This window comes from Onychomys torridus, chromosome 15 (genome assembly GCF_903995425.1).
Source record: "Onychomys torridus chromosome 15, mOncTor1.1, whole genome shotgun sequence".
In the NCBI taxonomy this organism is placed as follows: Eukaryota; Metazoa; Chordata; class Mammalia; order Rodentia; family Cricetidae; genus Onychomys; species Onychomys torridus.
This window is the reverse complement of record NC_050457.1, coordinates 36409313-36426934: the sequence shown is the minus strand read 5'-3', so window position 1 is coordinate 36426934 and position 17622 is coordinate 36409313. Positions and strand designations below refer to the sequence as shown.

Here is a 17622-nt window from a genome sequence, read left to right as displayed (position 1 = left end):
GGAGGAGGACACCAGGGACCAGCCACCCAGCTACACAGCAAGCCACAGAGTAAGAGTAAGATCTACAGAAGTAAGAGACAGAAAAAGCCCAGAGGCAAAAAGTAGATGGGATAATTAAAGTTAAGGAAAGCTGGCAAGAAATAAGCCAAGCTAAGGCCAGGCATTCATCAGAAAGATGAAAATGAGCTGCAACCAAGATAAATAAAAATATGTCTCCTTGTGTGATTTATTTATTTGGGAGCTGGGTAGCGGCCCCCCAAAAGAGAAAAACAAACAAGAAGAAAGGGCCAGTGTTCTGGGAAACTGGTGTACACACACACACACACACACACACACACACACACACACACACACAAGAAAACTTACCTCAACAGGGTAACTTCTTCCTGAAATTCTGAGAATAGGACAGTGTGTGAAGTAAGTGGAGAACTTGTCACTGTCCACGGTGGCGCTCATTAGAATCAAGTGTAGGTCAGAACGCTTCTGCAAAATTTCCTTCAAGATAACGAGCAGGAAGTCTGACTGGACACTTCTCTCATGGACCTGATGGAAAGGCAACACAAAACCAATCACATCTAGTGCTTGGGAATAAATAATCTGATGCTTGACTCCACTAAAACTTAATATCTGAATACAATGAGGACATATGGGGTGATGAAGGTATGTTTCAAATAAGGTTGACCTTTAGGTTAGAACTCAGTTTATTCTCTAGGCTGGAGTCAAGGGTCAGCATGTATTGACAGTGACAGCAGGACGGTACCCGAGGAGAAGTTCTAGAAGTCACGCCATGGTGGCTGACAAGGTCAGGCTGCCTCCCAGCTTCATTGAGAAGTCAGCTGACTCCTAACTCTGTTAATAAGGTACAAGTCTGTTATCGCCATCACATAAGACTTATTACCAAGGAGGCAAAGGAGCTGAGCAGTAGCAATCCTGCCCTCTGGCACACACATTCAGGTAACTCCAAGTTGACTACCAAGCACAGGTGACGGAAAGAGACTCTGTAACCTCACTACAGGGCATAGATAGTGTAGGCTGCCTGAATATAACAAGTACTTGCTACATGTAAGTCTGTGCTCTAACTTTCTGTACTCTTACACATTTCTGTCCTAATCTGTAACAGACTACAGAAGCATATAAAAGCAGCATCCAGATAATAAGTCACCTTCACAATCTGCTTGAGGGCAGACAACAGTGCTTACACATCCATGCCCAGGGATCAATTCCTAGGGTTCATTTGTTGGCTTGACCACTTACAGTATGACTTCGGGAAAGTTAGATAAATTTCTCTGGGTCTACTTACTCATCCATACAAATAACGAAAAGTTCACGGAGTGGAGTGACAACCAATGAGGTAATGGAAAGCCCACCAACAAAGCTTAACAAACAGTAACACCCTGCACTGTGGCATATGCTAAGTGATAAAAAGCAATCAAGACAGAAGGTGCTGTATATACTATAAGAGAACTTGTCAATGACACTGACAACCAATGGCTGAGTTTGAGTGCTGGCACAGAAGGAGAGAAACAGGATGGAAAGGGAAGAGAAAGTAGTTAGGTCAAGTCACAGTGAATGTATAAAGTCCTGGGTTCAATTCCGAGTACCCAAAACAGACAAAACAAGGGGAGGGAGAGAGGTCAGTGGGTAGGAGTGCTGGCTACTCTTGCACTTGAGCACCCACATGTAACTCTACTTCCAGGGGATCTGATGCCCTCTTCTGGCCTCTACAGGCAACAGGCATGTACATGGTATACAGACATGTATGCATCCAAAACACCCACACACATAAAAAACTTAAAACAACTCAGAGAGACAAAAGGACTCATAATATAGTTCAGGAACTAAAATACGGACTTGGGCCCTGGGATGGGAAATATGCAAGAGATAAAGCTAGAGAGGTACCTAGTGATAGCCATGTAAACCTTATAAGCACCATTAAGGAATCACTGTCTGGGGCTTAAGTCATCTTAAAGCAGAATCATGTGATCTAAGTATTATTTATAATTCAAAAAACAAGAGACACAAGATACCTGGAGCTGGCTGTTCATGAGGCACACATCTTTAAGATTAGGACCCTGGAAGCTGAGGCAAGAACACTGTGAGCTCAAGGCCAGCCTGTGCGGACTCCGTGTCTACTCTGGACTCTGGCCACAGTGCATGAAGCAGGAAGTCTAAGTCATGAGATGCTGTTGTGGTTATTAGAGAGATGCTGGACCCTACAAGGAATAAGACCACTGAATGTGGAGGCAAGTGAGTGGATTTGAAGGCAGAACACACATAACTAGGTGGCTGAATTTAAGGACATGGACAAAGATGCTGCGTGCTCTTACTTTGGTGGCTTACTACTAAGACAGGGTCACTCACTGGTCAGAAGAGGAGTGGGGCAAGAGAAGGACAGTGTGAGTCTTAGAAACACTGAACCCGAAGTTCCCAAGACTGAAAGGGTCTAGAAGACACCTGGAGATTCATGTCTGATGGTCAGGAAAGAGATCCAGTGGACTACAGTGATCCGGAAAATTTCATCAGAAAGATGAGAATGAATTGCAGCCAAGATTGTAAGAAAAAGATAACATACACTAGAGCTAATACAAATGTACAGCATTAAGGACACCTCCTCCTGGTGGTTAGGAATGGAGCTCTGAGCACAGCCAGCAACGAAAGTTACTTAGATGCCACACCAACTGTAAACTCTAGCAAAGCACACCATTCCTATTAACACAGCCAGAAGAGGTACCGTCCTGAAAGAGTCCTGAGTGAAACACAAACCTCCCGAATCTCTCGGATCCGTAAGAGCCGATGAACTTCATTGGGACTTTAAAAACATTTGAAGATTTTTACTTTTCAGAGACTTATTTGTATTTTATGTGTATGAGAGTTTTGTCTGTGTACACACACACACACACACACACACACACACACACACACACATATGCACCAAATGTGTGCCTGGTGCCTGTAGAGGTCAGAAAAGTGTGCCAGATCCCTTGGAACAGGAGTTTCAGATGTGATCTGCCATGCATGTGGGTGCTAAGAATTGAACTTGGGTCCTCTGGAAGATCACCAAGTGCTCTCAATCTCCAAGGCATCTCTAGTGTCAGATTTTACTTTAATTACACGTATGTATGTCTCTATGTTGCCCACAGACCACGTAGGTGCTGGCACTCAAACACAGATCTCTTAACTGCTGAGCCATCACCCCAGCCCCTCACTGGAATCCTTTGTTCATCAAGAGGCTGATGGCGTCAAGCTGAAGAGGAAAGGAACCTATATAGTGATCTATATGCAGTCTATTAATTACAAATCACTAGATGAACAAGTGTGGTAATCGCATGCTGTCATCTCAGCACTTGAGAGGCTAAGATGAGAAGGCTGTTGTGAGGAGACAGCCTGGGTTACATAGCAAGACCCTGTCTCAAAAACCCAAAGTAGGACAAAGCTGTTACTACTGCATTTTAAATTTAGTAAATGAATAGACATTTATAAAAAAAACTTAATATCAGACTTTTCTTTCTTTTTCTTTTTGCATGTTAAGACAGTCACACACTGCTCCATGTTGGCTAGGAACTTGTGTCTCAGCCAACCCAGTGCTGAGATACACAGGTGCCAGCTATCCTGCCTTGCTAGAAACATTTAATAATACTTTCTGAAAAGAGAACTGCTATATATCTCTTCTTAAAAAAAAAAAAAAAAAACTAGCAAATTTAGTTTACTTGAGTAGGTTGTTAGACATCTGAAATAGTTGCAACGTTAAACTCTGAGCATAATTCAAGTATGCACGCAAATTTGATTCGAGAAGAATATTTAGAGAAGAAATGCATGCTGATGATTTCTTGTCTTCTGTAAAAGAGTTAGAGCACTGGTCATAAGACACGTCAATGTGGTGGCTGAGCAGCAGCCCATCGGCAGAGAGGAAAGTGTCTGAGCATAGCTGGGAAGATTCGATGAACATGTGTTTATGTCTGTGTGATCCTCTGAACAGCATCAAGCACACAGCAAACAGGATACAGTACTTATGGAGCAAATCCATTAACACAAGACATCTGCTAGATGAACCAAATCATCAGATGGACAGTGTCTGATGTAAGCACAAAGAAAAAGTTAGTGTCAGCAACAGCATCTTTTGTTGTTGTTGTTTTGTTTTGTTTTTCGAGGCAGGGTGTCTCTGTGTAGCTTTGCGCCTTTCCTGAAACTCATTTGGTAGCCTAGGCTGGCCTCGAACTCACAGAGATCCACCTGGCTCTGCCTCCCGAGTGCTGGGATTAAAGGCGTGCGCCGCCATCGCCCTTGCATCTTTTTAATATAAACATGTTTAGAATCTAACTGGACACAACTGTAAAACATACTCACCTCATCTACAATGACATGAGACACATCAGTTAGAAGACCATCCTCCTGAAGTTTCCTTAGCAAAACTCCTGTGGTACAATATAGCAGCCTAGTAGATTCGCTAGCTCGAGATTCCATCCGGATCTGATAGCCACACAAAGAATTCTGCGGGGAGAACACAGAGCAGCCGGAGTTCACAAGCGAGCTGGCGAACAAGCCGCAGAGGGTGCAGTGCAGACACTCGTCTTGCTACTCCATGCAATAGTTAGGCAGATCCACTTATGCAGTCTCTTACCAAGCGTCTATCTCTAGCTGACTCGGGGGAGGGGTGCTGAGGCAGGAGTACCACTGTGAGTGTAAGGCCAGCCTGGGTTACACAGTGAGTCCTAAGCTGGCTTGGGCTATCTATAGTATGAAATCTTGCCTCAACCAAAAAATTGCATGCCTATGGCTTTCAATTGTATGAAGCTCTAAGATTTGTCTTGATAATTTACAATTTTATGTTCTAGGTAGAGTGCCTAAGTGTAGGCTCCTGCAGACTATGGTGCACATGTGGAGACAAGGGGATGACTGCTGGTTCTCTTCTGCTATCCTATCAGGTCCAGATTTAACTCAGGCCAGCAGCTGTGCACAGCTGCCTCTATCTTCCGAGTCTCTCTTCAGCCCCATCATTTGCTTTGTTCTTTTCTGAATCATCTAATATTTTTTCTACCTTCCTTTCCTTTTCTGTTCACTGAAAAGAATGATACCATTTAGGGATACATTCCTCAGAAAAGACTCATGGTGTGCTGAAGGCAAATCTCAATTGTGCCTACTCTTTGAATGTTAAGTATGTAACATATTGGACTAGTCAATGACCAGAACTAGTATTACTGTACAGGTTCCCAAACAAAGCAGAGTCAGATCACCACTCACAGAGGTGGAGAGGAGAGAACAGGCCTTACCCTTCCTCCAGGTCCATTTTCACAGCCCAGTTCATCACACACCCTGGTGGCTAAACTCACTGCGGAGATTCTTCGGGGCTGGGTACAAACTATGTTACATTTCCTCGCCCCGCACTCGTTTAGAAGCAAATCTTCCAGCAGGAAATGTGGGACCTGAGTGCTCTTGCCACTCCCTGTTTCTCCTGCCACCACCACAACCCGGTGCCTTTTCAGAGTCTCCACAATTGAGTCCCGGTGTTTGAACACAGGCAGCTGCTGCCTCTCCTTCAGAAGTCTCTGATACTTGGGTGTGCCTTGCAGCCTCCTGAAGAGGTTCCTCACAGGCTCCAGGTCTTCTGCATTTGTTGACTCCAAGGACAGCGCAGAAAGATCCTCATCGGAAACTAAGTTTTCCCAAGATTCCTCGGGGTCTTCAGAGCTCTCTTTCTTATGTTCAAAATGCTGTTGCTGCTGCTGCTGCTGCTGTTTCAACTTACTCAAAAGTTTGGCAATAAAAAGATCCCGTGGTTTATTGGTTTCCATTTTATTTAATTCTTCCTTTTTCTTTTCTTCCTCACTCCACTCCAGCCAAACGTCTCGGTAAGTAGGAGGGAGTAACTGGTGAACAGACTGAAAAGGAGGAGAACAACAGCGATGCTTTACTTGGCGGATCCCTAAATTTTAAAGTCCTCAGTGTAAGAGACACCCACATGTGCTATCAATTCATGAAGGATGCACTGCAGTCCTGTTTCTCTACTTCATGACTATGTGTCTGTGGGGGAGGAAGTGAAGAGCTCAAGCTTCCTGTCTCTGCAGAGAACCTGTAAAGTGCTGACTTTTACAGCATGGTAAACTGCAGAAGGAACGTTTATTATTTATTACTTATTCCTGCAGGGATGCTATATAATATGTAGATGAACCACAGAGCATTGTGAAACACAAAGCTCCTGGTGAGATCTGGCCGTGGTATAGTGCTGTAACCCAAACACCAAATGGAACCTTCATTCTACCCCTCTGCTACCCAAGAACCTCCAACTATCTCTGTGACACCAACAGTTATTTTTATCAAGAAAGAGGACATTATGAACTTGGGCACAAGTTGGGAAAGGACAACTGTCTGGACTCCTACCTAGTGGCCAGTTTCCTGTGGCGGTTTGAATGAGATTAGCCACACAGGCCCATGATTGAATGCTTGGTCCCAGCTAGTGGGGACCATTGGAAGGATTAGGAGGTGTGGCTTGTTGGAGGAAGCATGCTACTGGGAGTGGGCTTTGAGGTTTCAAAAGCTCACACCAGGCCCAGTGTCTCTCTCTCTGCCTGCAGATCGGGATGGAGAGCTTTCAGCTACTCAATGCAACATGTGTCTGCTTCCTGCCATTATGGTCATAGATTAACTAACTGAAACTATAAGCAAGGCCCTAACTGAATGGTTTTTTTTAATTTTAATTTTTTATTATTTTATGTGCATTGTTGTTTTGTCTGCATTCGTGTGTGAGGGTGTCAGATTCCCCGGAATTGGAGTTACACACAGTTGTGAGCTGTCATTTGGGTGCTGGGAAATGAAGCCAGGTCCTCTGGAAGAGCAGTGCTCTCAACTGCTGAGCACTCTGTCCAGTGCCCCAAATGCTTTCTTTTATAAGAGTTGCTGTGGTCATGGTGTCTCTTTATAGCACTAGAACACTGACTAAGACAATTCCCATGATGACAGAGAAAGCATTTTTTATAAAAGAAAATGCTGGCACTCTAACTTTTGAGATGAGCATTGTATTCTCTCAAAGAGCGTCTTCCTTCAGCAGTTCTGCAATCTTTCTTTACACTCTGAGCACACAGAAACCTAAAGATGAAAAATGGAACCAGTTGCCTACATTTTTAAGTTGAAAAAATTAAGTTTTATGGGACAATTGTATTGCAGGATGGGCATTTCTTATCCCAAATACTTGGAACTATAAGTTTTGGATTTTTTTTTTCCTAGAGCTGAGGACCGAACCCAGGGGCACTTCTCTACCACTGAGCTAAATCCCCAACCCAAGTTTTAGACTTAAGGATACTGGCACATATGCAATGGACTAGACATGGGCTAGGCCTTGTCTAAACACAAACTGTTTGTTTTATATATGCCTTCCACAGAGAGCCTGAAAGTAATTTTATGCCCTACTTTTAATAATTTCATTCACAAAAGGAAGTTTCTTGGTGAAGAATTTTCTGCTGTGGCACCATGACTGTGTTGAAAAGGATTTGAGCTTAGAGCCTTTCAGACTGTGGAGTTTTGACTGAGGGATGCTCAGCTTGCACAGCTGTCATTTCATTTCCAAAGCATCAAGGCCTCAGGGGCTCACCTGCCCTTTCACCAGCCTGTAAAGGGCTAGTGTGGCTCCCAGGTGCTGAGCCTGCATGCCGTCCTCGGTTAAGATGGTAGGACACACGACCAGAACATCATCTTCAGACTTGACAACCCTTACCCTAAAGAGAAAAACAACAGTATTAAAGTTGATGAGGTCAGATCAAAGGAACTCATTAACATCAAACTTAAACTTACAACAATTAAGTATTTCCACGGAAGCCACTGCTTTAGATAATGACTTATAAGCAATGTGTACAGGAAATGAGGAATTAAGAGTTTCTTAAATGCTTACTTGTGTTTTGTTTTTGAGATCAGGTCTCATGCTATAGGGCAGACTAGATTTGAACTCACTCTCTGGTCCAGCCTGGCCTAGAACTCCTGCCTCTGCCTCCTAAGTGCTGGGACTACAATCGTGAACCACCCAGCCTGACAGTTCCAAATGTTTACATAATATACAGGAAACAGAACGATTCACATTTTTCTAAAAGTTCATTCAGTTAACCAGAAAAACATACCTACATTTCCAGTATCTACCTACTGGAACTTTCTCAAAGGAAGGATTTGGACTCTTGGGAAGATTCTTCCTGACCCAATCGATTAGAAACTGTTTGGGAGATTTTCCAGTCCAGCTTCGAGCAGTGTAGTCAAAATTCCTTACATCATGAGGTTCTTTCTTTTTACCTTAAATGGAAGGCAAAGACTTGTTCTTTAAAAATGGTAACAGCAATGTAAATTCTCTGTGGAGTGATCAGCGTGCTCTCCCTGGTGGGAACAGCATTTCTGAGGAGAAGAGGTGAAGGAGGAACAGAGGAAAGTTGCTCTTCTCTTGGTGATGCAATCCTCTTCAGGGACTGAACCACAGAACATCCCAAAGCTGCTGCTGTTGTTGTTGGTTTGAGACAGGGTCTCATATGGCCCTGGAAGACCCGAAACTTGCTTTGTAGCCAAGAATGATCTTGAACTCCTGATCCTCCTTGTCTTCCTCCCAGGAAGAAGTGTTGGGAACTGAGGTGTGTACCACCACACCTGGCTGCCCTCGAGGAACTTATGCATGTTCCTATTTACTGAATGACAATATTTGGTAGGATACCCTCCATGCAGTTACTGAAAAAGGTATGTCACATACCATTCATTTCTCTACTTAACCTGGCCACTGCTGTGACCACCACCACCTTCAGTGGCTTCCTGGTACATCTAAAATTAAGTACTTACTCTTGATAACTGCCCTAAAGGACTTCTGTGGTCCACCCCTGCCAATATACTGCATGCTGCTCTTCCTTAATGTTGTGATTACATCGGCCCTCAGGCAATTCTTTAAATGTTCAATGTATTCCTGACCTAGCAGCTGCCAGCTTTGTGGTTAGAAATCAATTATGATTTCAAATTCTCAGGTATACCAGTCACATCTTAAGTGCTCAATATTCATGTTTTGCTATTAACTACCACATCAAGTAACAAAAATATAGTACACTTCTATCATAGAAAATCTGTCAAATTTTATAGTGGCACTATATACTGACTTTTACCTTAAGATTTTTAACTTACTACCTCTCTTCTTTGGAGGCTCTCCCACCAACTTGCCACCAGGCTAACACCTGATCATCTGTCAGACTGTTAGATTATTCTCAGAGCTAATATTAGCAGCAAGGTGGTCCCAGTTCACCTCTCTGCTCCATTATTATTATTATTATTATTATTATTATTATTATTATTATTATCATCATACTTTTTTTTTTTTTTTTTGAGCTGAGAACCAAACCCAGGGCCTTACTGAGCTAAATCCCCAACTCTATTATTATACTTTCAATTATGTCTGTATGTGTGTGTCTGTGTGGGTATGTGCACATGAGTACAGATGTCCAGAAGAGGGTGTCAGGTCCCTGGAGCCAGAGTTACAGGCCATTTCAAGCTACCAAAAGTGGGTGCTGGAAACTGAACTTAGCTCTTAACTGCTGAGCCATCTCTCTAGCCCTACTCTTTCTATTATTAAAAGTCCACATTCTTGGAAAGCACCAATCTTAATTCAAAAATATACAATTTCTCTGTGCTCATATTCCAAACTTAGGTTGCACCAATAAGAAGGGCAGAGTTGGGTTATTTTGTTCATATAACTCCTTTTATTTGCACAATAATGATTCAATAAATATCACTGAACAAGTGACTAATTTTAAGTCTATTATTTAATATAGGAATGATCTGTAACACAATCTGATGGGAACATGTAAAGAATATGACTAGTGTGCGCAGCAATACACAGAAATGTCTGAGTCCTCACATCTTGGGGTCATGGAGGACTTAGGGAGTCAAAGAAATTGTATGGTTTGATTTGTGCCTAGGCACTTAGCAAGATGAATACAGGAATGGAACTGTCAAACAAATGTCGTCAGGAATGAAGTAGCTAGCTCACTGGAAACCAGTGGAGAGGTACAAGTGAATCCGAATGCAAAAGCTCTCAGATGCCATGGAAGGCTCTGGACTTGTTCCTGATGTCACCAACAGGTTCTCACTGGAGGAGCACAGCTCTATTACAGAGCACCTGCTTACATGTGCAAGACCCTGGGTTTGATCCCCAAGGTTAAAAACCAGAAGCAACAAATAAAAAGGTTTAAACAGAGAACTTGACTTTACATCAACTGGCATTCACATTTTTTCAGAAAGCCATGTCCTAGTTTGCCTTGTGTTGTTCTAAAACATTCTGACTACAGACAGCCTTGGGGAAGAAAGGGTTATTTGCTTACAGCTCCCAGGTCACTGTACCCAGCAGGACTGCGTGGGAGGTTGATTGGACCATGGGCCTGGGTACCAGGTGTTTATAAGGGTCTAACTAGCAAGGGGAAGATCTTTGGCTCCACCCCTTGGCATTGTTATGAATAGACCTTTGGAATAAAGTTCTGGGCCAGTGGATAAGGATCCAGGCCCACTCGAGTCTATCGTGTGTTTTCTTTCTGTTTTCTCTCCACTCTCTATTTCTAACTAACTCTCTTATCCCTCATTCCTCAAGAGTTCCTGGGGTAAGTAAGTGTGGGGGCTGGTCCGCCACAAGTCAGTCACTGAGAGAAGCCAGGGCAGGAACTCACTCACGGCCAAGGAAACAGCAGAGACTCAGGCGAGCGCTGCTTGCTGGATCACCTCCTGCCTCGTGCTTAGCTAGCCTTCTTCCATAGCCAAGGACCACCTGCCAGAGACCAGTGCCCTCACAGTAGGCTGGGTCCTTCGACGTCAATTATCAACAAAGACAACCCCTCACCCATGCAGAACAGCTCACAATTGCTTGTAACTGCAGCTCTAGGGCATCCAGCATCCTCTTTTGGCCTCCTCGGCACTCATGTGCACATCCGTCCCTTCCCTCCTCCCTCCCCCAACATGATTCTAGGCAGTGTCAAGTTGATAGTTCAAATCTAGCTGTCAAGTTTGGAGGATGAACTAGAGAGAGATGGGACTTAGCCAGTGTCTCTGCAATGACAAAATGCTACACACGGCTCATCATAACTGTTACTACTTCAAAACAAAACAAAACAAAACCCATGAAAGCATAATTTTACTGTCAGTATAAGTAGTACGCCAAAATGTAAAGCAACAGTCATGTTCCCCCAATTTACCTTTCTCTTCTTCAGTGGCAGCTGCAGATTTTTCAAATAAATTAAAGTTTAAAGCACCTTCACCTTCTGTGGCTAGAGGGGGCTTTTTCCTTTCGTTTTGTTGATGTGAAATCTTTATGGCTGGGTTGAATACTGGATGGTCTTCTAAAGTTTCCATTTCTACCAAGAAAAACAAAAGTCTAGTTTTATATATTTGTTTTTTATGCTTTGTATTTTGCAAATTTAGTTTAAAAACAGTATGTCTTCTTTTCCTTTTTAAAACTAGTTACTTAATTCCTACTTGAAATCTATGTTAGAAGCCAAGTGCAATTTATTAACTTTCATAATGTATTCTAAAAAGAATTAGTAAATGTAGTACTAGACTAAAAAAATTAATACCTTCATTAGGAAAAAGTACACATAAGATCACATTTACATTTCTTGAATGGAAACAGCGTTTTACTACACACACACACACACACACACACACACACACACACACACACACACAGAGGAAAGAAGGAAACGAACAACAAAATAAGGTGGAGAGCAACAGAGGATGATGCCTGACGTTGGCACTCGGCTTGCACATATGCACATGTGGGCAAGCACATCAGCACATACATGCATATACCAGACACATACACAAAAACAATATTTGGTGACGTGAAAATTACATGAAGGTTACTGTCTACAAATAAAGTCTGATTACAAGACAGTTATTCAGTTTTTAAACTAATGTTGTTCCTTTATGTTCTAACACTTGGGTGGTTGTAACAGGCTGTAAGGTCCACAAGATCAACAGTAGTTATCATTTGGCTTGTTATAGGAAGAGGTCACTAATCTTAAGTCTAAACTGTTAGCAAAATACAGAGACACAGTTACACTTCTCCAAGTAAGAATTTGAAAGTGCTCACCTCTTTGGAACTTTCTTATTTTCTCCTGAGCCTCCTTTTGGCCTTGCTTGTTTTTCTCTAGTTTAAAGGCAGCTGCTTGCTCCTTTGCATCCAGAAGTTTGGCTGAAAGGTTCAAGTACCTTTGATTCTTTTCCAAGTAAAATGATGAAGAGAAAATAAAAAAGTCTAAGAACAGTTGATCTGTGACCACTACATTGTGTCAGAACCTATGATCCTTAGACCTAGCAAATCACCTTCTAGAACTTCTCAGAGAGACACACAACCAACTAAGAAACGTAAAACGGTGAGAAAAAAACCTCAGAAAACACAAGGCTAGGACTCTATTAAGCAAAAGCACACAGCAGCAAGTTGAACCCCACGACTGCCTTTCTCCTTAGGTTAGTAAGCAACAGCAGATGATACATAAGCACAACAGCACGTGGAAATGAGGCACTCGAGGGTGCTGCTGTGAGATACAGTGGTTAGCACACCACAGGAAAACACAACTCAGTGGGCACAACCACCAATCGCTGGGGCCATTCTGTGTGTAGACACACCGAAGTGGAGGAACCGAAGGCCTAGCTACTGCCTCAAATCCACCCCAGGCAGCCTAACTCTTCTCACTCTACTCCATAAGACACCGATGCCACCATCTCTACTGCTGCATTTTGTCATTTGTTTTTCTCTTCAGTGCTGTAAACACATTCAGGGCATTGGCAGCCACCTCAACCACAACCCAGCTAACTTGCTGCACAAGTGGAACACTACACTCAGTAAGCAGTAATACCCCATTCTTCTTTATCTACCCCTGGAAGAGTACTGTAATCCCCCATCTCTATGATTCTGACTAGTCTAGGTACCTCCCATAAGTGGAATCGCACAGCCTTTGATTTCTGTGACTGACTTAGCTTACTAGCATAATGTCCTCAAGACCCATCAGGGTTATCCTGTGTGCCAGGAATTTCCTTCCATTCTGTACACACATTCTTTACTTAATGACTTACCCTTTGGTTGACATCAAATGGCTTCTACATTCTAGCTATTACTATAAACATGGCGTACAGATATGTTTTCCCAGACCCTGACTTCAGGTCTTAGTATATACCTAGAAATGGAACTATTGAGTTACAGTGTGATGACTGATCTTGGTTGCCAATTTGACAACATCTGAAATCAACTAACCCCAAGCCGCTGGGCACTCCTGTGAGGGATTTTCTCAGTCAGATGATCTGAAGAAGACGGACCCACCCTAAATATGGGCCTATGGTGGCAGCCCAGATAAAAGGGCATTGAAGAAGGAAGCCTTCCTTTTCGCCTGCTCTCTCTCACTCTTGCGGGCAGATCGATCTGCTCTGCTGCTGTGGCCAGCACTAAATCTAACTCCTTCAGGATTCTAACATAGACTGAAAATCAGCAACTCCTTGGGGGCAGTGCCATCCATGGGCAGGTCCTGAGTTGTATAAGAAGGTAGGCTGAACAAGGCATGAGGAGTAACCCAGTAAGCAGCGCTCCTCCATGGCTTCTGCTTCAGTTCCTGCCTTGACTTCTCGTCATGACAGACTATAAACTAGAATAAGCCCTCTCCTCCCCGAGCTGTTTATCACAGCAACATAGAGCAGACTAAGACGAGACTTTAGAAGGAGAGGGTGGATAGTGTTTTCCTTACCTGAGATTTTAGCAACAGTCAACGTGTTTAACTCCATGACCAAGGGTCAACAAGCCCCACTACCCTCCACATTCTCCTTTAGACTGGTATTACTGACCTTTAAATTTTGGTCAATATATCACGGTATCTCATTACAGTTGTTTTTTTTTTTTGTTTTTTGTTTTTTTTTTAAATTTTCATGGCTAGTAACATTAAATTATTTTAACATGTATTGGCCACTCATACTATTTTTGTGAGAGATTTGCTTTTAAAAAGTTCTTCATATAATTTCAGACACTTCTTCGATGAATTTCTTTCTATAATTTGGCTTTTTCCCTGCTAATGTTTTGGATCTTAAATGTGTCCTAAAGGCCTGTTATGGTAAGGCTTAGTCGCTAGCCTCTGGTGGTCAGGCAGTAGGAGATGGGGCTTGTTGGACATTACATAAACAGGAGTGTGCCTTTAAAGGGGAAATTGAGACTCTGGTCCCTTCTGCTCCCTACCCACCATGAGGTGAACGGCTCTCCCACCAATACTGCCATCATTATATGACCTGCCTTACCACAGGCCCAAAATAATGCAGCCCAATGATCATGGATTAAAGCCTCTAAAGCAGAAACAGTTTTACCATCTTAAATTGACCCCTCACTGTTGTTGTTAGTGGTGGAAAGCCAACTAACACATTCAGCCTCATGCTTTTATTTTATCTTAAGGTACCTATTTTTTCTTCCCCAACTGCTGGCTTCCCTTATACAGGAATACACTTTGCCTTCCTTCTATTACTCAAAGAATTTAACATACTATTTACACATAACAGTCATGTAAAATATGTTAAGTTTATCTCTTTAAACATGGGAGAGATGTAATTACACTTACTAGTTACTATGTGCCAACTTTTTACCAGTATGTAATTCTATTTAGTTTTTCCATCACTTCCGAGAGCTATTTGTCCAGTTCCCAAGTGAGAAAAACTGAGTAGCTGAGGTTCAACACTGTGCCTGGTAATTCCCAGGATGCCAGGCTTGATTCAGAGCTCTACTCACAGGGTCAAACTTTCCTTCATCGGCTAAGCTCTTAGAACCCTCACTACTTTCTTCTTCATCTTGTTGCTCAGCGTATCTCAAGATCCACTCTTTCATATTCACCTCCATATTTTTTTCTTCCTTTTTTGGCTAAAAAGAGAAAACATATATCTGAAAGATGGAGTTAGAAAAAGATGCCCAAACTATTAAGCTCTACTTTTATAAGTTCTTCATACTACAAAAACAGCAGACATATAAAAATTGCAAAAGTCATGTTATTTAATATATAGCAAAGGACAAACAAACCAAACTTTTTAAAAGAAGTCTAAACTTACAAAAGACAAAGAATGATTACTCACTTGCTTATAATGCCAGCACCAGAGAGGTTGAGGCAGGAGGATTTTGAGGTTTAGGTCAGCCTTGGAAAAACAGCCAGTTCCCACCAAATTTTAAACTAGAAGAACATGTTAGCCTTTCTGTTTCTCCTCTAAGTGTATTACTTTATAGAATTAAAAAGGATTAGCTAGCACCCTTGAAAACTAGTGGTGTTGCCGGAAACAGTGGTTTTACAAGGATAATACCTTGGAGATGTTTGATGACATATAGAGTACTTAGAGAATGCCCTAATGAACTACACCTCCCAGTGTCCCAGTATTCATGCCACCATGAAGAGACTTTGGGCTTGGCCACATGACTTGCTTCAACCAATACAACATTATCAAGCATCATATTAAAGCAGGGACTTAATAAGAATGTGTACATACAGGCTCATTAACATTGAAATACAGTTGGACATCCATACATGTGGACTCAACCAACTCAGATACTGAATATTTAAGATAAAGTTGTATCATTACTAACAGTGATATTTTTTTTTCTTGCTACTAATCCCCAAATAACACATTTTAACTACATATGTAGCATTCCCATTATTCCTGGACTATAAATAATCTAAATGACTTGAAGCATACGAGAGGACATGCATAGAGGATATAACTAATACTGTGCTATCTTAAATATGTGCCTTTAATACCTGAAGATTCTGGTATCCTTGGAGGCCCTGGAGTCAATCCCTTACAATTATCAAGGGCAATTTCACTTGTTCCTGGGAGCCGATGACATGTAAGAAGTCCGACCCCTCTGCAACCACCACAGGTGAGGAAACCCAAACCAATCATGTGGACAGACTATGTAGAGAAAGGGATGCGTGACTGGCCTCTGGTAGAAGCATTAGTCCCATGAGTAAAGGAGCCATTTTGGATGTCCCAGCACACTTCTTCTAGAACAGAGGAACTTTCAGCTGACCCTGACCCAGACCACAGAAGCATGAAAAAAGAAACTTGATTTAAGCTACTACCTCTTGGGGTAGCTTGTAACAATAAAAGGTGAGATGGGCAGTGACAGAAAAGCCTGGGAACCTGTTTAGTTATTTTTGGGTTTTTTTTGACAGGGTTTCTCTTTGTAGCCCTAGTTGTCCTGGAACTCATCCTGCAGACCAGGCTGGCCTCAAACTCAGAGATTTTATGAACACATGCTAATTTTTTTAAATGTTTAATTCTTTTCTTTCTTTCTTCTCTCTGTGGTGGTTTGAAAAGGAATGGCCCCCATATGTTCATATATTTGAATGCTTGGTCATTAAGGAGTGGTACTAGGAGGTATGGCCTTGTTGGAGTAGGCGTGGCCTTGTTTGGGTAGGTGTGGCCTTGTTGGAGTAGGCGTGGCCTTGTTGGGAGAAGTGTGTCGCTGGGGATGGGCTTTGAGGTTTCAGAAGCTCAAGCCAGACCCAGTGTTACTCTCTCTTCCTGTTGCCTGTTGATCCACATGTAGAACTCTCAGCTCCTTCTCTAGCACCATGTCCGAATGCATGCTGCCATGCTTTCCACCATGAAAGTAATAGACTAAACCTCTGAACCTGTAAGCCAGGCCCAGTGAAATGTTTTCCTTTATTAGACATGGCATGGTCACAGGGTCTCCTCCCAGTAGAAACCCTAACTAAGACACTCTCTCTCTTTGTTGAGACAGGGTCTTCACTATGTAGCCAAGCTAGCCTAATCCTAGTGATCTTCCTACCTCGGTCTTATGAATGATAGAATTAGAGGTTATGTGTAACCAACTGCAGCCTAAAGTTTTTTTTAAAATAAAAAGAATGTTTTAATGTGTATGTGTGTGTGAGTGTACACCACATGTGTGTTGGTGCCTGTGGATGACAGAAGAGTGTATCAGATTCTCTGGAGCTGGAGTTTTAGGCAGCTGGGAACCACTTGATATGGGTGCTGGGAACCAAACTCAGATCTTATAAAAGAGCAGCAAGTACTCTTAACCATTGAGCTCTCTCTCCATCCCCCTAAATATTCAATTCTTAAATAAATTACCTTAATCTTAGCATCTTCTTCCTGTTTCCTGGTTTTCATCTGCAATGGAGGTGAATGAGTAGCCTGTATTTGTGGAGACTGGAATTTTGGCCTACTTTTAGGCTGCTGCTCTTCAAATTCTTGACTGAATCCTTCAGGAAGTGCATCTTAAAACAAAATGTGTTAAGGATAAATATGCAAACTATATGCCAAACACACAAATACTTAAGTACACACAGTAAAACATCTAATTCCATTCTACCCTCTCCTCCTAAGAGAGACCCTAGGAACAATCAGACTCACATGTCAAAATTAGAGGTGTGTGCCCTCATCAGACTACAGCTGGCCCACTTCTAGCTGCTATTTGTTTTACCTCACTAATTAAACTCTGAAATTTTCTTTTAAAAGATTTTAACCTATCTCACTTTTTGGTTTTTTTGGCAGTATACTCCATCAATTACAAAGGCTATCTGTACCTCAGGTCCTTACCAAAGGTTACAACCACAACCTTCTGGTGAGTTATTATTTATGTAAGGATAGACA

General features: G+C 42.3%; 1 protein-coding gene across 3 annotated transcripts in view; it reads right to left on the bottom strand.

Annotated features, from left to right (window-relative positions):
* Dhx29 (DExH-box helicase 29) overlaps positions 1–17622 on the bottom strand; it is a 46042-nt gene that overhangs the window by 16502 nt on the left and 11918 nt on the right. For all 3 annotated transcript variants that reach the window (XM_036206898.1, XM_036206899.1, XM_036206901.1), the window contains 9 exons: positions 17101–17246; positions 14750–14878; positions 12083–12209; positions 11187–11345; positions 8103–8268; positions 7583–7706; positions 5268–5876; positions 4345–4488; positions 367–543 (listed from right to left, as the gene is read on the bottom strand). In XM_036206898.1, coding sequence (XP_036062791.1) covers positions 367–543; positions 4345–4488; positions 5268–5876; positions 7583–7706; positions 8103–8268; positions 11187–11345; positions 12083–12209; positions 14750–14878; positions 17101–17246 — 1781 coding nt within the window. The remainder of the gene's footprint in view (positions 1–366; positions 544–4344; positions 4489–5267; positions 5877–7582; positions 7707–8102; positions 8269–11186; positions 11346–12082; positions 12210–14749; positions 14879–17100; positions 17247–17622) is intronic.